This window comes from Dasypus novemcinctus, chromosome 19 (assembly GCF_030445035.2).
Source record: "Dasypus novemcinctus isolate mDasNov1 chromosome 19, mDasNov1.1.hap2, whole genome shotgun sequence".
In the NCBI taxonomy this organism is placed as follows: Eukaryota; Metazoa; Chordata; class Mammalia; order Cingulata; family Dasypodidae; genus Dasypus; species Dasypus novemcinctus.
The window spans coordinates 6,353,196-6,379,982 of NC_080691.1; the positions used below are offsets into that span (position 1 = coordinate 6,353,196).

General features: G+C 43.2%; 1 protein-coding gene and 1 pseudogene across 1 annotated transcript in view; one reads left to right on the forward strand and one right to left on the reverse strand.

Moving 5' to 3' along the window:
* Positions 1-2,870: 2,870 nt before the first annotated feature.
* The window catches only part of ANKLE2 (ankyrin repeat and LEM domain containing 2), a 47,805-nt gene continuing 23,888 nt past the window's right edge, over positions 2,871-26,787 (forward strand). The window contains exon 1 of the mRNA XM_058281172.1: positions 2,871-3,101. Coding sequence (XP_058137155.1) covers positions 2,921-3,101 — 181 coding nt within the window. The 5' untranslated portion in view covers positions 2,871-2,920. The remainder of the gene's footprint in view (positions 3,102-26,787) is intronic.
* LOC139437008 (beta-hexosaminidase subunit beta pseudogene) lies at positions 18,467-23,761 on the reverse strand (annotated as a pseudogene).

Genomic DNA, 26,787 nt, shown 5'->3' on the forward strand with positions numbered 1-26,787 from the left:
TCTTGAGTTTTCCTGATTCCACACCAAGCTGGCGCTAGCCGTCCTCTCTGGGGACAGTCTCACCTGCTGTGGAAAGCAGACCCCACACAGTCACCCCACTCCCAGCCTCAGGGTTAGGGCAGGCACTAGACCAGCTGCAGGCGGCGTCTACCAACTGCGCGTATCTCAGAAATGCCCCGTAACTCTTCTTGATGGGTTTGCTTCTCAAATTCTCTCATTTCCACCTCAAAGTTAAGTAGTGGTCGAGAATAGGGTTGGCTTCTTAATAATGGAATTCTGTTTCCCATTCGGAAAACCCTATATGGGACATCCATTGTTTTTCTCTTCCTTGATTGCTCCTTGATTATTCACTGCACTAGACAGGGCCTTCACAGGACCACTTTTCATTAGCTGGACTCCACAGAAATTCCTGGTCCTAAGATACCAGCTGGGTTGCTTTTAAAAAGACCCCAAGGGAAGCGGACTTGGCCCAATGGATAGGGCGTCCGCTTACCACACAGGAGGTCCACAGTTCAAACCCCTGGCCCCTTGACCCATGTGGAGCTGGCCCACGCGCAGTGCTGATGTGCGCAAGGAGTGCCGTGCCACGCAGGGGTGTCCCCCGCGTAGGGGAGCCTCGCGCACAAGGAGTGTGCCCCGTAAGGAGAACCGCCCAGTGCAAAAGCAAGTGCAGCCTGCCCAGGAATGGCGCTGCACACACAGCTGACACAAGATGATGCAACAAAAACACAGATTCCTGGTCCTTCTGATAAGGATAGAAGCAGCACAGAAGAACACACAGTGAATGGACACAGAGAGCAGACAACTGGGCAGGGGGAAGGGGAGAGACATAAATAAATAAATCTTAAAAAATAAAAAGACCCCAAAATTCAGCGGCTGAAATGAGAGTTTGATGTAACAGCGTGATGGTAAGAAGAGGACTGGTAATTGCCTTCTGTCACTTAATCCACAGCTTTTCTCCCTGGCCTGGGCCCCTCCTTCACCAAAGTGGGGCGGGGAGGGCAGATGAGGCCTGGGCTCCCTTGCCCAGCCTGGTCGCCACAAGCAGCCACAGGGGAGGCGGGCAGCACTCAGCCTCAGGTGGAAGGGCGGCTGTTTGGTACCATGCTTGACGACTTCTAAAAATCAGTTTTCTCAGTACTTGGCTTTATGATTGGTATGATAAAACCCCTTATGGGGTGGCTGCTGATGCCCTCTTAAGGGGCCTATGTAGTGTTAATAAACAATATAATGTGTGTATATTATAAACTACAAAAGTAGTAATGATTGCGGCAGCCACTCTGTAGCAAGGGCATGGCCTGTGTTAATCGCCTGTGAGATAGGTGTTGCCATTATCCCACTTTATAGCTAAAAAAGCTGAAGCAGAGAAATTAATTTACCCAAAGTCCCAGCAGGTAGCAGGGCAGACCAGGACACCAAGCCTGTCTTTAATCACTACACGATGGCACATATTCATTAAAAACAACAAACTAACCTTCCATCCTAACAAGGTACTCTCTATTGCTTCTTTAAACGGAGGCATAATTTATACGTTTTTTAAAAGGCACAGAGTTTAAGTGTATAGTGTGGTGAGTTTTGATAAATGCATGTGCCGTCGTAACTCCCAACCCAAAACAGATGCAGGAGTTTCCTTCCCCAGAATGACCCTCACACCCTCTGCCAGTGAACAGCCCTTTAGAGGGAGCGGCTGATCCCATTTCTATCACCATCGCCTGACTTGTTCTGCCATATTAACGGAATCACATGGTATGCACTCTCTTGTGCTGTTGCCAAATAGTTTTACATTATATGACGTTGCCACGATTTGTTTATCCATTCACCTGTTAACACACATTGGGGTGTTTCCAGGTTGGGGCTATTAGGAATAAAGCTGCTGTGAATATTGTTGTACAAGTCTTGTGGACTTGTGTTCACTTTCTTGGGTAAATACCTAGGGCTATAGGAAGGTGGATGTTTAAATTTATAAAAAATTGCCATGCTGTTTTCCAAAATAGTTAATCCATTTTACACTCCTACCAGCAAAGTATGGGAGTTCCAGAATTGCTCTATGCCCTGCCAATATCTGGTATTGTCACCCTGTGGATGAAAAGCTGTATCTCGTTTTTTTTAAATAACTTTATTTCAAATCCAACAAAATTTACATTAAAAGTGATTTCAACATTACTCCTAAAAAGTTCTGCTCTGGCACTTTTATGTCATCTCGTGGTTTTAATTTCATTTTGCCCGTCTTCAAATGTACTGATCCTTTCATCTACTGTTACACCATCCATGAAAAAAAATTTTTCTTTACCACAGACATTATTTTTCTAGGTCTTTTTACTCTTTAAAATTAACGTGTTACAGAAAAATGCATCCTTTTGTGCATCTTGGAAAATTGACAAGTAAATGCAGTCGTGCAATCACCAATCAAGCTGTGGGTCGGTCCCACCAGCCTCGTCTTCGCGCGCATCGCCCTGGGCCGCAGGCGCCCCCGGCGGCTCCGCTCCCCGCCCTCAGTGAGGGCGCCGCCCCGCCCCGCCCTGCGTCGCCCCGCCCCGCCCTGCGTCGCCCCGTCCCGCCCTGCGTCGCCCCGCCCGCGCCGCGTCGCCCCGCCCCTGTCCACCGCCCACCCGCCGTCCTCAACCACCGTGGACCGCGAGCGTCCGCCGAGGATCCGCCCCCGCGGCTGCCCTCGCCGCCCGTCGCCCTCGCCCGCCCTGCGCCGCCAGGAGCCTCGGTGGAGGCAGCCCGACCCCCAGTCCCGGGCCGCCGGACGGGAGAGCGGGCACCCTGTCTGCGCCTGCGGCCTCAGCTCCGCGCCAGCCACCCCCCCGACGCGTTGCCGTCAGGCAGGGGCGCGGGCAGCCCGGCGGCGCGGGGCGGGGCGGGGCGGGGCGAGCGCGAGGACCCCGCGGCCTTCTCGGCGGCGCACGGCGGCGGGATGCTGTGGCCGCGGCTGGCGGCGGCCGAGTGGGCGGCGCTGGTCTGGGAGCTGCTGGGCGCCTCGGTGCTGCTGCTCGCGGTGCGCTGGCTGGTGCGGCGGCTGGAGAAGCGGCCTCGGGGCCCGGCCCGGAGCGGCTCCCCCGCCCCGCCGCCCCGCGCGGCCCCAGCCCCTCACCCGGGTAAGGCCCGCCCGCCTTCGCGGTCCCGGCCCCCGGCTCGGCGCTCCCGGTCGGCCCAGGGCCCCGCGCCCGGCTCTCGCCCCCCGTCGGCCCAGGGCCCCGCCGGCTCCCGGGCTCCGCTCGCAGCAGGCGCCGCGGCCGGGGGGACGCCCTGGGCGGGCCCGCGCGACGGGAAGCCCCTGGGGAGGCGCCCCCGGCTCCCGGTGGAAAGCTGTCGCTGGCCCCGGGCTGGGGTCGGGCCGAGGGGAGGAGGAGGGCAGCGAGGGGCCCGAGGGCGCCGCGGCCGTGCGGGGGGCCGAGAGGCGGCCGCGGGGCGAGTTCTTCCCGGGGAGGGAGGCGGGCCCTTGCGGGGCCCAGGGAGACGCGCTTAGGGGAAGGCAAGAGGAATTTGTGGTGATTCTGAGACGAGTCTCCCGACGGTCTTCCGGCTTTTCTTTTACCCAGTCTGCGTTTGCTTTAAAGGTTGAAGAGTTTGTACTTGGTGAAGGAAATTTAGAATCTGGTTTTAGTCCAGGCCTGCTTTTTCCTGTCTTCCTATTCTTTCCACTCACTTCGGTTGTAGAAATTGCCTCCAGTTCCTTGAAGCCAATTCACCATCCGTTCATTCGGCAAACATTTATCGAACACCCCTGCAGGGCTGGGGGGAAATGACTGCCCCCACAGTTTACCGGCTGGTGGAGATAAATAAGATGTGTCCGCCAAGGAGGAAAGTGTGCCGTAGGAGGAGGCGAAGCACCGCCGGGGGGAGGGGTGGAGGGAGTGTGGACGCGCTCCGCCTGGTTGTTTGGACAGGCCTCACTGAGAAGTCACGTTGGAGCGCAGACTTGGGCGAGGCGCGGGAGGCCGTGTAGGTTTCTTGGGGAAGAGCGTTCCGAGGACGGGAAGCAGAATCTGCAGGCCGCACCACAGAAGAGGGTCTGGCCTTCAGGGCAGAGAGGTTGGTGGGAAGCAGCAAGATCGCCAAGTCGGTTGTTGGAGTAATCCAAACAAGACTGGAAGCAGGCCAGTGCTGGGTCAGGCTGGCGGTAGTAAGGAGCATTCTGATTCAGCAGCTATAAGAAGAAACGGAGTCGCGAGGCATTCACACCATGGGTGACCCCGGAGAACGTTGTTACGTTGAGCGAAGCACGCCATACTGTGAACCAATGTATTGTGTAACACATGATGCAAAAAAATTTTATACGTATCCGATATTTTAAAAAAGGATTCTAGATGTGTTTGAATGTAAAGCTAAATGAAGTTACTGGTAATTGGGTGTAAAGTGAGAGGGAGACATCAGGAGGACAACCAGATTTGGGGCCAGAACAAATGGAAGGATGGGGATTGCCATTTATTGGGCTGGACTAAAGGGGAGAGCAGGTCTGCGGGGGAGAACAGGAGTGAACTTTAGAAATGTTAAATTTGAGGTGGCTGTGAGGCGCTGCAGGACAGTATCGTATAGTGATTGAGAAAGGGTTTCTTATCTGGCTCCACACGTGTTAGCTGTGGGACTTGAGGGAAGTCGTTTAAGCTGTTCTTCATGCTCTTTTAGAAAATGGGGTAATGTAGCACCTACTCGATAGGACTTTGGGAGGACTAAACTAGTACAGTGCTTAGTACCTATTAGGCACTGTTATTCTCATACAAGTAGAGGTGTTGAGGCAGTGGGTGGGCGTCTGGCCTTCTGGGGGTGAGTTCTGGGTGGAGGCTCAGGTGTCCTGTTCTGTGGGCAGTTTTCTTTGAACCCCCAACCTAAGAAGCCCCTCTGCAGTTGCGGTGGGTGCTCTGTTCTTCCCTCGGTAGCCCTCGCTTCCTGGACTGCACTCTTAGCTTAGAAAGCACTGAAAATAGCATTCCTGGACTTTTATCCGAGAGAAGTGAAAACTTACCTTCACACAAAAGTCTGTACACACCACTGTTCAAAATATAGCAACTTTATTTGTAATTGCTAAAAACTGGAAACAACCCAAATGTCCCTCAAAGGGTGAGTGGTTAAGCAAATTGTGATGGTATCATTCATTTGTAATACAGTTAGGTTCATTCTTTTCAGTTTATATTTCATTTGGGGACTTCCCACCACCCTTGATTGATTTTATTTTTTTCATATGTGAATCATAAATGTCATTCTAAAAGTCAGAGCCATAAAAATGTTATGCTCAGAAGTATCACTCTCCCTTCCCGTCTTTTCTCTCCAGTTCATATTCTCCCATTCTTTTCATCCAGTTCCTACCCCCTCATAGTAACCAATCTCAGCAGTTTCAGCTTCAACTTTTGTTTCCACAAATGAGCAGATTCTTATATATATTTCTTCATGAAAGTTTTGTGTTTTGCTTTTTTTCATTAAATTGCATTTAAATTAGTAATACTTGGTTAAGTAATAAACCGTATTTTTGCTTATTATTAAGTTTACTATTAACAATATTAGTAACAGTATATATTTTTTTATTCATACTCATGTTGACTTTATAGCATATTATATTTATTCTGAAAGGGATTAATAAGCCTATATTCTTTGGTATCTTAATAGCTGTAACTGACATTTATTGAGAAATTTTATTTCAGACACAGTGGTCCAGACTTTACTATGCCTTATTTATTTTATCTAATTATAATTACAACCCTAAGAAGTAGCGCATTATGTCCATTTTATAGATAAGAAAACTAAGACTTGAAGTTTAACTTGCCCAAGGTCTTATAGTCATGTGATTGTATTATGAAAAATAGAATTTTGTCTGGAACTGACATGGTTCCTCTCGTGTTGCTTGGTGCCTGCAGAGGCTGTGCTTGACTTCCCATAGAGCCCACTCCAGAGCACACTCCCTAGAGCCTTTCCTGCTGCTGCTGCCACTGCGCATCGCTGTGGTTCTTGATCACCTTATTCCGGGAGAGTCTGACCAGGTGTCCATCCCGGGCAGGATCCCATGGCCTCCCTCTTCAGGTTCTTCGGTGGCTTCAGAGGGCTGTGCAATGCGTGCATTGTTGAAAGAGCCCATATCTCCCTTGCAAATAAGTAGTGCCTTGTTTTGAAGGTTTCTTGGGGGTATTGCATGAGGGAGAGGGACAGGGGAGGGTCCAGCGATGCATGCATGCTCTCTGGTGGCTGTGACATTGTGAAAGTGTTAGCAACTGACGCAGGGTATTTAATTTTTACCTAGTCTCTATGTTACTATATAGATCAAATTGTATAGAAAGTTAGATTATTTTGCATTTTGGATTTTTTGTTGAAGTACATGAAATTCCTGTGTACCAAGGAAATTTTTTTAATTCATCTTTATTGAGATGTAATTTACAATCTATAAAATGCATGCAGTTTACATGTATAGTATAGTGAGTTTTGACAAATGTGTACACTTGCATTAACCACCCTTCTGATAAAAGTGTAGAACATTTCTATCATCTTCCAGAGTTCCTTTTTACTCCGTGCACTCATCTTCATTTGCTGTCTCCACTACATTCTTTAACTGATTGGCCTAGAATCTACTCCACACTCACTGTTGCCTATGCCCTATTGTGAAATCCACAGGCAACTTGGAGCTTTTTGTTTTTGTTTTGTTTTTGTTTTTTCAGTTTTCAGTAACTCATAGTGTATTTATAAAATGAAAAGCCCTCATCAAAATACACTTTTCACTGGAAAAAATAAGACAAATGGATCTACACAAAGCAAAAATTAACTTTGGTAGATTTCAGTGTGGTACACAGTCCATATCAAGCACATTTGCCCTTGTTCTCCCCGAGCTATTCATCTTCCAAGTTAAGAATTTTTGAATATTTTAAATAGAGATTTTATTATGCGGACATTTGTTTTTCATTCCCCATCATCTTCAGCCAAGCTCTGAGGACTTAGAATTCTCTGACTAATTGTTGGGGGCTTAGAAGCATCTGGAACACTGGTGGTGGAGGAGTTTGCTGTAAAACTTGCAGTAACTGCTGTGGCTGTCCACACCCAGCAATCTCATTTGTCAAATGGCCCACACCCTTCTCCTATTCACCTTGGGCTAGTAACTTTTCACCAAGCTTTATTCAAGGAAGAATTTCTGAACAGCTTCAGCATCTTTATGATCAGGTAACCTGGAAAGCCCAGCTCTCCTTGGCAACTTTCTGCTTCTTTCTTTGCTCTTGCAGCCTGTTGTTGAAATTGGGGCCGCCACTCCATCTCTTGTGCTCGAAGTAAATGCAGTACCTGATGAAGAGGGCACAGTGTACACCCGTAGCGATGGCGCTGTTTCAACCTGCCATTTTCTCTCAACAGCGGAGCATAGAGGGCAGCAGTGGTAGCCCCCCTTAAGAGCTTTACTGAAGTATGACTAACATATAAGTGGACATACTTAAAGTATATGATATGGTAACTTTGACATATTGTATAAATTATGTATTGCTGCATAACAAATTACTCCAAAACTTGGCATGGTTCAAAGAGCAAATATTTGTTACAGAGTTTCTGGGTCAGAAATCTGGGAGTGGCTTAGCTGGGTGGTTCTGGCGCAGGGTCTCACGAGGTGGCAGGCAAACTGTTGGCTAGGTCTGAGGCTGGGCGAGCTGCTTCCAGCTCGTTCCCATGGTTCTCGGCAGCCTTGGGTCCTAGCTGGCCGACAGCTGAGGTGCATTTCCCTGTCGTGTAGGCCTTTTGAAGAGCTGCTCACCACATGGCAACTTGCTTCGCCCATATTGGATGATCTAAGAGAGGGTGTCCAAGTTGGAACAACTTTTTACAACCTAGTCTTGGAAGTAGTCCGCCATCCTTTCTGCCAGATACTGGTCACACACTGCAAGCCTGGGACAGCGGCGGGGTGGGGGGAGCAGGGCTACAGGCAGGCAGTCCATGAAGCAGGGTGGTTGAAGGCAGGTGGGCTGCTGGCCACCACACGTGTGTCCACACATGGGACACCTGTGACTGTAGTGAAGATAAAAACATACTCGTCATCCCCAAGTTCTCTTCTGCCAGTCTCTAAACCGGCTCTCCCTCTTCTGCTGCCTTTCTGCAGTCACCAATCTGCTGTCACTGCAGGTGAGTCAGTTTTCTAGAATGTTATAGAAGTGGACTCATACAGTATATACTTATGTATTCTTTTTTGTCTGACTTCTTTCAGCATAATTATTTTGAGATCCACGTGTGTGTTGATAGTTCATTCTTTTATTGCTGAGTAGTAGTTCATTTCAGGGTTACATCACAACTTGTTTATCCATTTACCTGTTGATGGGAATTTGGGTTGTTTCTAATTCTGGGCTATTACAAGTAAATGTGCTATGAAAATTTACATACAAATCTTTGCATGAAAATATGCTTTCATTTTTCTTGGGTAAATATGTAGGAGTGGAACGGATGGCAGGTATATGTATAACTTCCCCCACCCCCATTATTAGAGAAGTTGTGGGTTTTCAGGACAATCGTGCTTAAAATACAGGCTAGCCACCTACCTCCCAACATATTGCATTTATAGTGGAACATTTGTTACAGTTGATGATAGCACATTTTAATAATTGTACTATTAACTGAAGTCCAAGGTTTAACTTAGGGTTTACTTTGTGTGTAATGTAGCTCCATGGATTTTTATTTTTATTTTTATACTGTTATGTATACACTCTAACATTTTCTTTTTTAATTATATTCAGATATATATTTCAGTGCAGTTAAATGCATTCACAGTGTTGGGCTGCCATCACCACCATCCAAAACTAATACATTTCCATCATTCCAAATAGAAACCCTGTACATTTTAAAACTTAACTTCCTGTTCCAACCCAGTTCCTGAAGAGCACGGGTTAGGGCAACTGCGAGACCAAAGCACATCCCAGTGCTGACTTAGACATAGATTTTATTTGGACTTAAGAGCGGGAGAGAGTCTCCAGTGGTGGCAGTCCGGAGAACTAAGGTAGCACTCCCCAAAGAGGCAGGAAAGTGAGAGATGATACAAGGAGTTTCAGAACAAAGAAACTCCGTAGGGTTTGAGGACAGAGTTCTGCTAGGGTCCTGAGGTGCGCACCTGTGGGGTCTGTGGTGTTAGCATTTTGTACGCAGGAATGAAGCTTTACTGCTGAGGAGATTATGGTTTATGATACCATCTATACATTCTTTCGCCTCCGTAGAGGGTTGTTGATCTTAAACTTAAGTCAGAGTCACATGGGTGGCTACAGACTATGGGCTTAGGGGGAGCCCCGGCCCTGAGTCCCCACACTTCCCATTCCCTACCCCAACGCCTTCCGCTTTTGACCCATGTCCTACATGCTGGCTCAGTGAGTGCTCATCCTTGACTGCTTCATGTAAGTGAAATCGCAAAATATTTGTCCTTTTGTCTGACCTGTTTCACTCAACATGATGTCTTTCAGGGTCATCCATATTGCATGTATCAGGACTTCAGTCCTTTTTTACTACTAAATAATAATTCCTTTGTATGTAGACACCTATTTTATTTATTCGTTCATCAGTTCATGGACACTTGGGTTTCTTCCATCTTTTAACAGTTGTGAACATTGGTGTGCAAATATGTGTTCAAGTCCCTGCTTTCAGTTCTTTTAGGTATATACCTAGTAGTGGGATTGCGGATCACATGGTAATTTTATACTTAGCTTTCTGAGGAACCACCAAACTGTCTTCCACAGCAGCTATACTATTTTACATTGCCACTAGCATTGAATGAGTATTCCTTTTTTGCACATCCTCTCCAGTACTGGTTATTTTCAGTTTTGTTTTTTTTAATAGAAGCCATTCTAATGGGTATGAAATGGTATCTCATGTTTTTTTTAATTTCTAAATCACTTCCCCCCCCCCCCCCCCCCCCGCTGTTTTTGCTGTTTGTGTACATTCACTTTGTGATCTTCTGTATATATTTCTCTTTTTTGTCTTCTCTTCTCGTCTTTCTCCTCTAGGATTCCCCGGGATTCGGTCCTGGGGACCTCTGATGTGGAGAGAGGTTTCCTGTCAATTGCGCCACCTCTGTTCCTGGTCTCTGCTGCGTTTCACCTTGACACTCCCCTTCATCTCTTTTTTGTTGCATCGTCATCTTGCTGCCTGACTCACTTTGCACAGGCATTGGCTCACCACACAAGCACTCAGGTGGGCACTGGCTCACCACATGGGCACTAGCTCACCATGCGGGCACTAAATCATTTTTATTGAAACATTCACAAGCCATATAGTTACTCTAAAGTGTACAATTAGTGTTTTTTGGTGTAGAGTTGTGCATTCATCACTAGAATCAATATTAGAACATTTCATTACTCCAAAAGAAAAACCTCCTACCCCTTGTAATCACCTCTAAATCCCTTGATCCTTCCCTTACCATACATAACTGTAAATCTATTTCTGTCTCTATAAACTTATTTGTATTTTGTGCAGATGGAGTTAAACATTATGTAGTACTTTGTGTTGGGTTTCTATCATTTAGTATAATTCCTTTTTTCTCCCTTACCAATGATGGAAAAATATTAATATATTACTATTCCTTACAGCCCATAGTTTGCTTTAGTAGTAGTTTTGCCCAAATATCTCCCTATTTTTAACATCTCGTAACATTAATGTACATTTGTTTGGTTTCAGAGAAAAACATTCTTACATATGTACTAGTTACATACACAACCTTAAATTTTCCCTGTAACCACTATTATACCCATATAATAGTGCTGCTAATTATAGTCACTATAATGTGCTAGTGTCACCTCTCTCCCTTTCCAAATGTTTACAACCTTCTTACAAACTCTGCAGAAATTTAGCCTCAGTTTTTATTCTCTAGCCTCCTCCTGTCTTTTGGTGACCTATATTCCAGCTTTTTACTCCCTGAAGTGTGCTCATTATATTTAGTTCGTGTTAGTGAAATCATACAATATTTGTCTTTTGCTTTGGGTTTGCTTCACTCAACATAATATCCTCAAAGTTCATCCATGTTGTCAAATGCTTCATGACTTCATTTTTTCTCACAGCTGAATAATATTCCATTGTATGTATATATCAGAAAATGTTTATCCGTTCTTTGGTCGATGGATGCCTGGGTTGTTTAAATCTTTTGGGAATTGCATAAAGCTACTGTGAACATCAGTGTCTGGATGTCCATTCATGCCCCTGCTCCCAGTTCTTTGGGATAATTACCTAGTAGTGAGATTGCAAGATCATGCTATTTAGCTCCCTTACAAACTGGCAAACAGTCTTCCACAGCTGCTGCACCATTCTTTTTTCCTCACCAACAGTGAATGAGCATTCCTATTCTCCAGTACTTGTCGTTTTATGTTACTTCAATAATGGCTATTCTAGTAGGTGTGAAATGATAACTCACTGTAGTTTTGAATGCATTTCCCTAATAGCTAGTGATGTTAAACATCTTTTCCTGTTTTTTTTGTGTGTTTTTTTTTTCCATTTGTATTTTCTCTTTGCATAAATGTCTATTCAGGGCTTTTCCTCATTTTTTTTTCACTTTTAATTTTTTTGTATCTTTTCACTTCTATTAATTTTTGAAGGTGAACAGCAATTAAAGTAATTTTGCTTCTATGTATGAGTTTAAAAAATCATTTTTTCCCCATAAAATGTAAGAGCAACCAATTTCACCTTTGAGTAAAAGTAAAACCTGGGATTCTTTTTTAAATTAGTCCCAACTGGCATTTTGGAGTTTAGTTGTAGGCTGCCGTGCTGCCATCATGACAAACCCAAGTGTAGGGTTGGGTTTAGTTTTGTTTCTGTTTTCTTTTCACTATCTAGTGCTCATGAATTAAGTTTTAGAAGTGTCCCGGCTGTAAGGCAGGAGTCTTTCTGGCTTTCAGTATGGGCATGCTTCATGGATTGGGTGCTAGAGGGTGAGGCACACTCTACAGGACCTAGTAGTCATCAAGGTGAAAACAACTCATTGTCTCCTTGGTGTTCTGTTCCCTGGAAATGTAGTCGGTGTCACAAGCTACATCCAATTCCATCAAATACTTTCACAAACTGAGGTCCTTCTTGTGACTTACGTGTGACAATTACCAGTGTAGCCCCAAATTTGTTATAGTTATTAGGAAACCATTCCAGCAGGGGCATGCTCCCGTCAGCGCATGTTTCTGCGCTGTCTTGTCTGTGAAATGAGATGCATCCTTCTCATGTTCTGGCATTAGAGAATTTTCTCCTCCTCTGTGCCTTAGCAATAAAGAACATATCTCAATATATCCATATTTTCATAGACTATTAGAATCTCTACAGTTCCCATTTCCAAAACCTTTAGTGTATCTTCAACTCCAAAACAGTACTTACCTGTATCCTGGCTGATTTCATCAAAATATCCTATTTCTTCTCTTGAATAAAGTTCACGTTGAACCTCAGTAGATATAACTCAGTAGCTTGAGTCCATCTTCACCACCACTAATTTTTAAATTTTTTATTGTAACCTCTGATCAAGCATGTCAAATTGATTAAGTTCAGGTTTTTTTTAATAACTTTATTTCAAATTTGAAAAAAAAAATAACAGAAAAAGGTAGCTGAACAAGTTATGGAAGTGTTATTCCTGAAAAGTTCTGCGCATGGCCAGCTCCACACGGGTCAAGGAGGCCCGGGGTTTGAACCGCGGACCTCCCATATGGTAGACGGACGCCCTAACCACTGGGCCAAAGTCCGTTTCCCTATTTACTTCATTTTTTATATTATTTACTCCCCCCTTGTCTGCTCATTGTCTGCTCGCCTTCTCCAAGAGGCAGCGGGAACTGAACCCAGGGCTTCCCGCAGGGAGGCGAGTGCCCAGCAGCCTGAGCCACACCTGCTCCCCGCAGGCTGCAGCGTCTGCTGGCTTGTGGTGTCAGCACATCGCAGCAGGTGTGGCATCTAGATTGTTGCAGAGGGCGCAACATCGGCTCATCTTCTTTTGGAAGCACTGGGACCCAAACTCAGGACCTCCCATGTGGTAGGTGGGTGCCCGACTGGTTGAGCCACGTCTGCTTCCCTGTCCATGTACTTTTATCTCATCTAATTCCAACCACTAACTCCGTTGTTCCTCCATTGTTCAGAAAGATACAGAAAGATACACAGATGAATACAGATTACTTAAATGACATAGTCATGGTCTCCTTCTAAATAAAAAAAAGAGAGAAAAAAGGTGCTTAATAATATTCATACTCACAAAACCAACCCCATATTTTTTTTTACCTTTAGCATTAATATAGTACCAACTTTGCTTTTGTCGCAAAAACATTGCAATGTTAACTATGGTCTATAAAGTATGTTATATTTTATCCATGTACATATTCTTAACACCTTGTAGTAGAAGAGCATTACTGTATTTATATTATTTTTTAAGGATTTTTTTTAATTTTTAAATTTATTTCTCTCCCCTCCCCCCCAGTTGTCTGCTCTTCTGTGTCCATTCACAGTGCCCTCCCCTGTGCCCACCTGTATTCTTGTCAGCACCAGGAATCTGTGTCTCCTTCTGTTGTGTCATCTCGCTGCACCAGCGCTCTGTGCGTACAGCGCCACCCCTGGGCAGACTGTACCCTTTTCACACGGGGCAGCTCTCCTTATGGGGCGCACTCCTTGCCCACATCAGCACTGCGCATGGGCCAGCTCATCACACAGGTCAAGAGGCTCTGAGTTTGAGCTCTGGACCTCCCATGTCGTAGGCAGACTCTCTATCCATTGAGCTAAATCCACTTCCCTGTGTTTATATTATTAACCATAATCATCACCTACTAAATCATAGTCAGTCTGTATATTATCTCCAGCTGTCCTCCAACTACAATTAATCTCCACAGATTGCTTGTTTCAGTCACAATCACATCCATAAATCAACAGCGTTTGTTAAATTCACTGTGTTAACATCTAGTTCAACCCCTGTAACATATTTTCATTTGACCTTATTAAATGTTCTATGTACATCCAGTATCTTCTCCCCCTTCTCATCCCACATTCCTGTCTCCCACCAACCTATACTTCACAGTCCGTCTCTGTAAGTCCAGTCATTGTATTTAGTTCCTATCAGTGAGACCATACAATATTCGTCCTTTTGGGGAAGCAGACTTGGCCCAGTGGTTAGAGCGTCTGTCTACCACATGGAAGGTCCGCGGTTCAAACCCTGGGCCTCCTTGACCCGTGTGGAGCTGGCCCATGCACAGTGCTGATGCGCACAAGGAGTGCTGTGCCCACACGGGTGTCCCCCGCATAGGGGAGCCCCATGCGCAAGGAGTGCACCCCATAAGGAGAGCCGCCCAGCACGAAAGAAAGTGCAGCCTGCCTAAGAATGGCGCTGCTGGGAAACGGACTTTGGCCCAGTGGTTAGGGCGTCCGTCTACCATATGGGAGGTCCACGGTTCAAACCCCAGGCCTCCTTGACCCGTGTGGAGCTGGCCATGCGCAGCGCTGATGCGCGCAAGGAGTGCCGTGCCACGCAAGGGTGTCCCCCGCGTGGGGGAGCCCCACGCGCAAGGAGTGCGCCCGTGAGGAAAGCCGCCCAGCGTGAAAAGAGGGAGCAGCCTGCCCAGGAATGGCGCCGCCCACACTTCCCGTGCCGCTGACGACAACAGAAGCGGACAAAGAAACAAGACGCAGCAAATAGACACCAAGAACAGACAACCAGGAGAGGGGGGGAAATTAAATAAATAAATAAATCTTTAAAAAAAAAAAAGAATGGCGCTGCCGACACGGAGAGCTGACGCAACAAGATAATGCAACAAAAAGAAACACAGGTTCCCGTGCCACTGACAACAACAGAAGCGGACAAAGAAGACGCAGCAAATAGAGAACAGACAACCAGGGGAGGGGGGGGAGGGGAGAAAAATAAATAAATAAATCTTTAAAAAAATATATTCGTCCTTTTTTGTCTGGCTGGTTTTGCTCAGCGTAGTATCCTTGAGGTTCCTCATGTTGTCATGGGCTTCCCCAATTGATTTTTTCTTACACCTGTGTCATATTTTATCCTGTGACTATACCACATCTTGTTTTTCCGTTATTGGCTGATGGACACTTAACATTGTTTCTGTCTTTCAGTAAATACGAATAATACCATTATGAACATTGGTCTGCCTTTATCTGTTCGCATCCTTGCTTAGAGTTTTTCTGAATTTATTCCTGTTAGCGGGATTGTTGGTTCATGGTAGAACTATATTTAGCTTCCTGAGGAACTGCCAAATCGTCTTCCACAGAGGCTGCACCATTTTACACTCATCAACAGGGAATACGTGTTAATGGCCATTGTGATAGGCGTGAAATGATATCTCTTTGATATACATTTCCCTAATCGCTGCTGATGTTAAACAGTTTTGCATGTGGTTTTTCACCATTTGTATTTGTTATTTGGACAAATGTCTATTCAAGTCTTTTGCCCATTTTTTAATTGGGTCATATGTCTTTTTTAAAATATATTTTTTATTTAAGTTTATCGCTTATACATGAACATACATAAACAGTAAGTGTATAGTAAAGATTGTGAACTTACAAAATAAACACGCATATTATCATACAGGGGTCTCAGACATCACCGCTCCACCAACACCTTTCCTTGTTGTAAAACATTTATTAAAAACTATGCAAGAGATCATCAAAATATTACTGCTAACTATAGTCCCTATATATTTGGTGTATTTTTCCCTCAACCTACCCTATTTGTTAACTATGTATTTTTATTACAGAGGTTGTGAACTAAAAAAGCAATCATGCACTTGTGTAGAATTCCCATACAGCACCCCTTCACCAGCACACCACACTGTGGTGGAACATTTGTTACAGATTATGCTATAAGATCATCAGACTAGGGAAGCGGACTTGGCCCAATGGATAGGGCATCCGCCTACCACATGGGAGGTCCAAGGTTCAAACCCAGGGTCTCCTGGCCCGTGTGGTGAGCTGGCCCACGCACAGTACTGCTGCGCAAGGAGTACTGTGCCACGCAGGGTTGTCCCCTGCGTAGGGGAGCCCCACACGTAAGGACTGCACCCTGTAAGGAGAGCCGCCCAGCGTGAAAGAAAGTGCAGCCTGCCCAAGAATGGTGCCACACACACGGAGAGCTGACACAACAAACAGAAACACAGATGCCTGGTGCCGCTGGTAAGGATAGAAGCGGACACGGGACCACACAGCGAATGGACACAGCAGACAACCGCGGAGGGGGGGGACAGGGAGAGAAATAAAAAAATTTAAAAAGATCATCAGATTATTACCACCAACCATGGTCCATAGCATATATTTGGCACACTTTTTCCATCTAGCCCCATTATCAACACAGTACATCTTGGGCATTGATGCAAGAATATTATAGTATTGCTGTTAACCACAGTCTATAGATCACACCAATTGTAGTTTTCCCATACTTCTCCACATTCCCACCACCTTGCAATAGTGATTTACATCCACTCTACCTCACAGAAGGACTTTTGCGTTTGTACCCGTAACCACAATTCTCATCCCCCTCTGGGTTTATGTTGTTATCCAGTCCCTAGATTATTCTTTAGCTTTCAGGTGACATTTACTTCCCCAGACTGCCCTTTTCAGCCACAATCCCGTTTATAAACCAGCTGCTACTCAATATGATGTGTTACCATCAATGCTGTTTTCACACTTTTACAATTAAGTTAATTAAAACTTCTACATACATTAAGTATCATTAGATCTTCTCAACCCTCCTATTATCTCCTAATAACCTATACTCTAGGTTTTAACTCTATGGGTTTATTCTTCTCATTTAATAGTTAATGAGACCAAACAATATTTGTCCTTTTGTGTCTGGCTTACTTCACTTAGTATAATGTCTTCAGGAGTCATCCATGTTATCATATGTGTCCCAGTTTCATTTCTTCTTACTGCAGTGTAGTATTCCACCGTATGTATATACCACATTTTGTTTATCCATTCATTGGTTGATGGACACTTGTATTGTTTCCATCTTTTCACAACTCTGAATAATGCCGCTGTGAACATCAGTGTGCAGATGTCTGTTCATGTCATAGTTTTCAGTTCTTCTGGATATATTCCTAGTAGAAGAATTGCTTGATCATATGGCACTTCTATAGTTAGTGTCCTGAGGAATTGCCCAACTGTCTTCCACAGAGATTACACCATTTCACAGTCCTACCAACAGTGAAGGAATGTTCCTATTTCTCCACATCCTCTACAGCACTTATTGTTGTCCTTTTTTTTTTTAATAGCCATTCTGTACAGTATTAGATGCTATCTTGTTTTGATTTACATTTCCCTAATAGCTAGCAATAAGGAACATTTTTTCATGTTCTTTTTGGCCGTTTGTATTCCCTCTTTGTTGAAGTATCTATTTAAATCTTTGGTCCATTTTTTTATTTCATTGCTTGCTCTTTTATTGTTGAGTTATATGATCTCTTTATATAGAATGGAAATCAAATCCTTATCGGATATGTGATTTCCAAATATTTTCTCCCATTGAGTGGGCTGCCTTTTCACCTTCTTGATAAGTATTTTGAACCACAGAAGTGTCTTAAGTTTGAGGAGGCCCCATTTATCCATGTTTTCTTTTGTTGCTCATGCTTTCAGTGTAAGGTTTAAGAATCCACCACCTACCACTAGGTCTTGAAAATGTTTCCCTACCTTTTTTTCTAAGAACTTTATGGTACTTTTTTATATTTAGGTCAGTAATCTATTTTGAGTAATTTTTGTATGAGGTGTGAGAGAGGGTCTCCTTTCTTTATTTTGGCTATGGATTTCCAGTTCTCCCAGCACCATTTGTTGAGTAGACTGTTCTGTTCCACCTGGGTGGGTTTGACAACCTTGTAAAAACTCACTTGGCCAGAGATGTGAGGGTCTGTTTCTGAACCATGAATTCGGTTCCATTGGTCTATGTGTCTCTTTTTATGTGAATACCATACTGTTACTACTGTAGCTAGGTAATATGATTTAAAGTCTGGAAGTAAGAGTCCTGCAACTTCACTTTTCTTTTTTAAGATGTTTCTGGCTATTTGGGGCCTCTTACCCTTCCAGATAAATTTGATAATTGTGTTTTCCATTTGTTTGAAAAATGCTGATGGAATTTTATTGGGATTGTATTGAATCTGTATATTAATTTGGATAGAATTAACATCTTAATGATACTTAGTCTTCTGCTCTATGAGCGTAGAATGTTTTTCTAATTATTTGTCTTTTTAAAATTTATTTTAGCAGTGCATTATAATTTTTTGAATGCAAGTGCTTTACATTCTTGGTTAGGTTTTCCTAAACATTTGATTCTTTTAGTTGCTATTGTAAATGGAATTTTTTCTATGACTTCCTCCTCAGATTGCACATTACAATTGTATACAAACACCACTGATTTTTGTGTGTTGATCTTGTATCCTGACACTCTGCTGAAATCATTTATTAGTTCTAGCAGCTTTGTTGTAGATTTTTGGGACTTTGTAGATATTGGATCATATCATCCATGAATAGTGAAAGTTTTACTTCTTCCTTTCCAATTTGGATGCTATCTATTTATTTCTTTTTCTTGCCCGCTTGCTCTAGCTAGTATCTCTAGCACTATAATGAACAGCAGGGGTGATAGTGGACATATTTGTCTTGTCCCTGATCTCAGCAGGAAAGCTTTCCGTCTTTCACCATTGAGTAAAGTGTTAGCTGTGGGTTTTTCATATATGGCCTTTATCGTGTAGAGAAAGTTTCCTTCATTTACTACCTTTTGTAGTATTTTTATCCAGAAAGGATGCTGTATTTTGTCAAGTGCCTTTTTTGTGTCAATCAATAAGATCATGTGATTTTTCTTCTTTGACTTGTTAATGTGATATATTATGCTGATTGATTTTCTTGTGTTGAGCCACCCTTGCATGCCTGGTTAAAAAAAAAACCCACTTGATCATGATAAAGAATTCTTTAATGTGTAGTTGGTATCAGTTAACAAGTATTTTATTGAGGATTTTTGCATGGGTATTCATTAGAGAAATGGGCCTCTTAATTTTCTTTTTTCATAATATATTTATCTGGCTTTGGTATTAGGGTGATACTGGTTTCATAGAATGAGTTTGGTAGCGTTCCTTCTTGTTCAATTTCTTGGAGGAACTTGAATAAGAATGGTATTAAATCTTTGCTTGGTAGAACTCACCTGTGAAACCATCTGGTCCTCGGCTTTTCATTTTGGGGAGCTCTTTGATGACTGTTTCTCTTGTGATTGATTTGTTGAGGTCTTCTATTTCTTCTAGGGTCAGTGTAGGTTGTTTGGATGTTCCTAGGAGTTTATCCATTTCATCTACATTGTCTAGTTTTTTGGCATAAAGTTGTTCACAGTACCCTCTTATGATCTCTCTTATTTCTGTGGGGTCAGTAGTAATGTTCCATTGTCATTTTAAAATTTTACTTATTTGCATCTTCTCAGTTATTTCTTAGTCTAGCTAAGGGTTTGTCAATTTTGTTCATCTTCTCGAAGAGCCAGGTTTTGGTTTTGTTAATTCTCTTGTTCTTTTTGCTCACAATTTCATTTATTTCTGCTCTGATCTTTGATATTTCATTCCTTCTACTTGCTTTGGAATTAGTTTGCTGTTCATTTTCTAGTTCCTTCAGCCTTGTAATTAGGTCATTGATTTTAGCTCATTCTTGTTTTTTTTATGTAAACATTGAAGGCTCTAAATTTTCCTCTCAGCACTGCCTTTGCTGCATCCCATAGGTTGTGATACATTGTGTTCTCATTGTCATTTGTCTTGAGATATTTATTGATTACTCTTAAAATTTTTTCTTTAACCCACTGATTATTTAAGTGTATTGTTTAATCTCCAAATGTATGTCAATTTTCTCTTTTTCTGCCACTTTTTGATTTCCAACTTTATTCCATTATGATCAGAGAAAATGCTTTGTATAATTTCTATCTTGTTGAATTTATTGAGATCTGCTTTGTGACCCAGCATATGGTCTATCCTGGAGAAAAATCCATGAGCACCTGAAAAGAATATATATCCTGCTGTTTTGGGGTACAGTGTTCTGTTAATATCTGTTAGGTTTAGTCAATTTATTTTTTTAAGCTCTCTGATTCTTTATTGATCTTCTGCCCATATGTTCTATCCAGTGCTGAGAGTGGTGTATTGAAGTCTCCAACTATTCTTTAGAGATGTCTGTTTCTCCCTTCAGTTCTGTCAGTGTTTTCCTGATGTTTCTTGGGACATCTATCCTAGTTAGGTAAATACACATTTATGATTGTTATTTCTTCCTGGTGAATCATCCCTTTTATTAATATGTAATGTCCTTCCTTTACTTTTAAACAGATTTACTTTTAAAGTCTATATCATCCAATGTAAGTATAGGCACCCCAGCTTTTTTTTTTTTTGGTTTCTGCATGCGTGAATTATCTTTTTCCAGTCTTACACTTTTGATCATGTTGAGGAAGTTTCCTTCTATTTCTGGTGTTCTAAGTGTTTTTATCAGTAAAGGGTGCTGCATTTGTCAAATGCCTTTTCTTCATCAGTTGAGATTAATCTGTGGTTTTTCCCTTCAGTATGTTAATGTGCTATGTTACACTCATTGATTTTCTCATGTTGAACCATCTTTGCATCTGAGGGATAAATATCACTTGATCATGGTTTATAATTTTTAAAATATGTTGTTGCATTCAGTTTGCTGGTATTTCATTGAGTATTTTTGCATCTATATTCATAAGAGATATAGGTCCGTAGTTTTCTTTTTTTTTGTGGTATCTTTATCCAGCTTTGGTATGAGGGTGATGTCATCATAGAATGATTTAGGTAGTATTCTCAACTCTTCAGTTTTTTGGAAGAGTTTGAGCAGAATTGGAATTAAGTCTTAGAATGTTTGGTAGAATTCCCCTATGAAGCCACCTGTTCCTGGGCTTTTCTTTGTTGGGAGATTTTTGATGACTGATTAAATCTCTTTATTTGTAATTGTTCTGTTGAGATATTCTGTTTCTTCTTGAGTCGTTGTAGGTAGTTCGTGTGTTTATAAGAATTTGTTCATATTGTCTAGGCTATCTAATTTATTGCCATGTAGTTGTTTATAATATTCTCTTATAGTCCTTTTTATTTCCATGGGATTGGAAGTAATACCCTCCCCTTTTCACTTCTGATTTTTGTTATTTGCATCCTCACTTTTTTCTTCGTCAATTTAGCTAAAGTTTTTTCAATTCTATTGATTTTTCAAAGAACCAACTTTTGGTTTTATTAATGTTCTATTGGGGTTTTTTTTTGTTTTTTTTTTTTTAAGATTTATTTTTATTTATTTAATTCCCCTTCCCTCCCCCGGTTGTCTGTTTTCTGTGTCTTTTTGCTGCGTCTTGTTTCTTTGTCAGCTTCTGTTGCCGTCAGCGGCACGGGAAGTGTGGGCGGCGCCATTCCTGGGCAGGCTGCTCCCTCCTTCACGCTGGGCGGCTCTGCTTATGGGTGCACTCCTTGCGCGTGGGGCTCCCCTACGCGGGGGACACCCCTGTGTAGCAGGGCACTCCTTGCGCGCATCAGTACTGCGCACGGGCCAGCTCCACACGGGTCAAAGAGGCCCGGGGCTTGAACCGCGGACCTACCATGTGGTAGACGGACACCCTAACCACTGGGCCAAAGTCCGTTTCCCTCTATTGGTTTTTTTTTATTCTCTATTTTATTTATTTCTGCTCTATCTTTATTTCCTGACTTCTCGCTTTAGATTTAGTTTGCTTTTCTTTTCCTGGTTTTTTCAGTTTTGAGGTTAGATCTTAAAACTAATTTCCTACTTATTTGTGAATTTTCTCTTTCCCCCTCTGTTAATGATTTCTAGCTTTATTTCATTGAAGTTGGAGAATAATATACATTGTGTGGTTTCAATATTTTTTAATTTATTGAGACTTGTTTTATGACCTAACGTATGTTCTATCCTGGGGAATAATCCACTTGCACTTGAGAAGAATGTGTGTTCTGTTTTTGGTTCAGTGCAGTCGTGTGTGTGTGTGTGTGTGTTATATCTAGTTGATTTAGTTTATCATTCAAGTCCTGTATTTCCCTGTTGATCTTCTGACTAGATGTTCTGTCCATGAGAGTGGTATATTAAAGTCTTCTACTATTAATGCACAACTATCAATTTCTCCCTTCAAATTTGTCAGTATTTTAGGGCTCTGCTATTAGGTTAATGTATATATTGGTAATTGTTACATCTTACTGTTGTCCCCTTTACCAGAATATAATGACCACCTTTGTCCCTCATAATTGTTTTTGACTTAAATTCTAATTTATCCCATAATAGTATAGGCTCCCCAGCTTTCTTTTGGTTACTACTTGCATGGCATATTTATTTTCTTTCCATCCTTTCACCCTCAACCTACTTATATTTTGAATTTAAGGCAAGTCTCTTGTAGACAGCGTATGGTTGGTTGGGGTATGCATTTTTATCCACTCTGCCAATATCTGCCATTTGACTGGATGGTTTAATACATTTTTTTTCCCCAATCAGTAGAAAACGACATTTTATTCCAAAGACTAGCAAATCTTAATTTATGATTTCAAAACTAAGTTGATCATGGTACAGACCTTTATCTCCCTCCTATTTTTCTTCTTTTAAAACTCCTGTTTGCATTTTGTTCTCATAATCATAGGGTCCAGCAAAAAGAGGTTCTGTGTCCCTTAGTCCATGTGTGGCATCTTTGTGACTCAGAGTCTCACCAACAGCACTTACTCGAGGCCATAAACTTGGAGTGAGGTTAGTTGCATCCAGATATTCATCCCAAAGACAAGCTTCTCCCAGGGTGCTCAGTTTTTTCAGTTCCACAGTGCCGTCAAGACCAAGGGGGTCCGCTTCCTAGTATTTTTTCCAATCCTGCCCTTAACTAATCCAGCCTAAGTACCAAGGAACAGCAAGGATTACAGGGAAGCCGGCTTTGGAGCTTCACTTGGTTCTCTAGGATAATGGCCATCTTTCCACATTTCATCCGTTGTGCCTGGATGAAGCATCATGTCATCATCAAAAACCTCTTGCTAGATTAGGGAGCTCTTGGTTATGGTTGAAAAAATTTCTAAAAGATTCTGAACATAGAAAGATTCTAGTTTTTTTAAAAGTCTGTGCCAAAGTCTTTTTTTTCTTCATGAAATTTAGGATTTTTGGATTTAATCTCCTCCACTTCATCTCCTCCCAAATGAGTGAAATGATCTGGAAACACCTTATTAATTTCTCTAAAAAATTTAGACAGAAAGTCATAAGTTGTATTTGGAACAGGGTATATAGGTCCAAAAGTTCCATGCTTGTTTTGTCCATTATAACATGGACAACATGTTATATGACCTTGTCCCCAAGATTGCATATGTCTAGGGGTATTAAACTCTGGTATGACACAAATGCCTCATAACTGAGCTATTCATTCACCATACAGATATCATTTGGGGTATAAACATGAAATGAAGAGTAGCTTCTTTTATTGCTTAACTCGGGAAAGGTAGTGCTCTGAAAAGGAAAAGACTTATCAACTCTGCCAGTAGAGACCATTAAATTTACTAAAAGCTTGGCGTCCAGAGTTTTAAGAATACTCAGCAGTAGATAGTGTCTGGCTGTATCAATTAAAATTCCTCTATGAGGAAACCTTGGAGAATCAATAATGTTGAGTTCATTGAAGATAAAAGTCCCAAAAGAATCTCGATAAATTAACTGGCTAAAAGTCTCTAAACCTTGTAATACACCCCAAACTCTGCTGGCCTGGAGCATAGCCACTGACGCATTCACAGCTAAATTATAGGACTCCTCTGAAGAGATTTGGGGAAAATACTGTACTCTGAATCAAGGACAGCTGTGACAAGAAGTTGCTCTAACTCCGTTCCAGTATGAAATTTAGCAGGGCCATGATGTCATTTGTAGAAACTAAAAATCAGGTATCAAGAGACACTTCCTCTAGGAGGGAGCAGGAAGGGCTGGCCTTGGGTCTGGGGCCATGAGTGATGTGAACCTTGGGCGAGGGGCAGCTGGTGTGGGAGTGTCTTCGCCTCGAGCGGCTGCGGCCACAGAGTGGGTGGGGAGGCACATGGGGCACTGTTCTCTGCCGGGTCTGCCCTAGCTGTGGCCCTTTGAACTTTGGTTCCCAGACCTGCATTCCCCTCCTCGCCAGGATAGGAAGATGTAATCCATTTACATTTAAAGTCACTACTGCTAGGAAGCGGACTTGGCTCAATGGATAGAGCATCCACTTACCACAGGGGAGGTCCAGGGTTCAAACCCCAGGCCTCCTGACCCGTGTGGAGCTGGCCCATGCGCAGTGCTGATGGGCGCAAGGAGTGCCATGCCATGCAGGGGTGTCCTCCGTGTAGGGGGGCCCCACTTGCAAGGAGTGCACCCCGTAAGGAGAGCCGCCCTGCGCAAAAAAAGCATAGCCTGCCCGAGAGTGGTGCCACACACACGGAGAGCTGACGCAGCAAGATGATGCAACAAAAAAGAGACACAGATTCCCAATGCCTCCAACAAAAATCCAAGTGGACACAGAAGAACACCCAGCAAGTGGACACAGAGAGCAGACAACTGGGGGAGGGGGGGAGAGAGAAATAATAAAAAATAAATCTTTTTAAAAAGTTACTACTGCTAATGTAGTACTTCTTTCAGTTGCTGTTTAGCCTAAGTTTGATAAATTTTTTGACTCTCACTTCTGTTAATGCCTACTTTTATATTTATTTCCTTTTTTTTTTTGTACCACATTGAGTGCCTTCTCATTTGTATCTGAATATATTTTTCACCTGTTTTCCTTGTGGTTACCATGGGATTAAATTTTAACGTCCTAAATACATAATAATACTATTTTTGAAACCAACTTACTTCAGTAACAAGCACAAATACTTTTCCTATACTCCTCTGTCCCCCCACCATTTTTTTGTACTTGTCACCACTTATATCTTTGTACATTGTATGTCCAGAAACAGATTTTATCATTACTTCTTATGCATTTGCATTGTATCTTCTATAGGAAGTAAGTAGTTGGGTTACATCCCAAATAATATAGTATGGTAATATTGGCATTTGTAATTGCCCAGATGTTCCCTTTACCACAGGTATTTACTCTTTATGCTGCTTTGAACTATTTCTGGTGTCCTTTTCTTTCGGTCTGAAGAACTCCCTTTAGCATTGCTTGTCGGGCAAGCCTAGTGGTGATGACCCCCCTCAGCTTTTATTTGAGAATGTCTTGATCTCTCCCTCCTTTTTTTTAAAGATTTATTATCTCTCCCCCACCTCATTTATTTTGCACTCGTTATCTGCTCTCTGTGTCCACTTGCTGCACATTCTTCTGTGCCTGCTTGTCTTCTCTTTAGGAAGCACCAGGAGCTGATCCTGGGGCCTTCTGGATTGGGGGAGAGGCGCTCAATTGCTTGCACCACCTCGGCTCCCTGGTCTGCATCTTACTGTCTCTCCTCTGTGTGTCTTTTTGTTGCATCATCTTGCTGTGCCAGCTCTCCACATGGGCCAGCTCTCCATGCAGGCCAGTTTGCCACATGGGCCAGCTCTCTGCTCAGGCCAGCTCTTCACGCAAGCCAGCTCTCCATGCAGGCCAGCTCTTCACATGGGCCAGCTCTCCATGCAGGCCAGCTTGCCACATGGGCCAGCTCTCTGCTCAGGCCAGCTTTCCATGTGGGCCAGCTCTCCACATGGGCCAGCTCGCCACATGGGCCAGCTCTCTGCTCAGGCCAGCTTTCCACATGGGCCAGCTCGCCACGCGGGCCAGCTCTCCACGCAGGCCAGCTCTCCACATGGGCCAGCTTGCCACGTGGGCCAGCTCTCTGCTCAGGCCAGCTTTCCACATGGGCCAGCTCGCCACGCGGGCCAGCTCTCCATGCAGGCCAGCTCTCCACATGGGCCAGCTTGCCACGTGGGCCAGCTCTCTGCTCAGGCCAGCTTTCCACATGGGCCAACTTGCCACGCGGGCCAGCTCTCCACGCAGGCCAGCTCTCCACATGGGCCAGCTTGCCACGTGGGCCAGCTCTCTGCTCGGGCCAGCTCGCCTTTCACCAGGAGGCCCCAGAAATCAAACCCTGGACCTCTTGTGGTAGACAGGAGCACAGGCGCTTGAGCCACGTCCACTTCCCTCTCCCTCATTTTTGAAAGAGAGCCTTACTGGATATAAAATTCTAGGCTGGCAGTTGTTTTCCTTCAGCACTTTTAAGTATTTCAGTCCACTGCTTTTTTGCCTCCATTGTTTCTGATATCAAATTGGCACTCAATCTAATTGGGCCTCTCTTGAATGGAATGTTGATTTTTTTCTTAACTTTCAGACTCTCTCCTTGTCCTGCACATTTGATCATGTAATCAATATATGATAGAGTGTATTTTTCTTCCTGTTTAGCCTGGATGATGTTTCTGAGCTCCTCGAATGTATATGTTCATGTGTTCTGCTAAGTTTGGGAGGTTCTCTCTCGTTATTTCTTTTGACTATTCAATAGTCTGTCCCTGTCTGTCTTCTCCTTCTGTGACTCTCAAAATGTGCATATTGGTACACTAGATGGTTTGCCAGAGATGCCTTAAATTATTTTCACTTTCTTTTTTCAGAAGTACCGAGACCTCGGGTGTGGGAAACCAGTGCTCAACCACTGAGCTGCACCAGCTCCCTATTTTCACTTTTAATACTTCCTTTCTCTTTCTGCTCCTTAGCCTAACTCATTTGAAGTATATTGTCTTCAAGTTCATTGATTTTTCTGCCAGTTCCAGTCTGCTCTTGAAACACTCTTGGACATTTTTTGTTTCAGTTATTGTGATCTTCAACTCCAGAAGTTCTGTTTGGTTCCTTTTTAAAATTTCTATCTCTTTACTTAGACACTCATATTGTTCATTCATTGTTTTCCTGATATTCTTTAGTTCTTTCTCTGTACTGTCGTTCATCTTCTTTAGCATTTT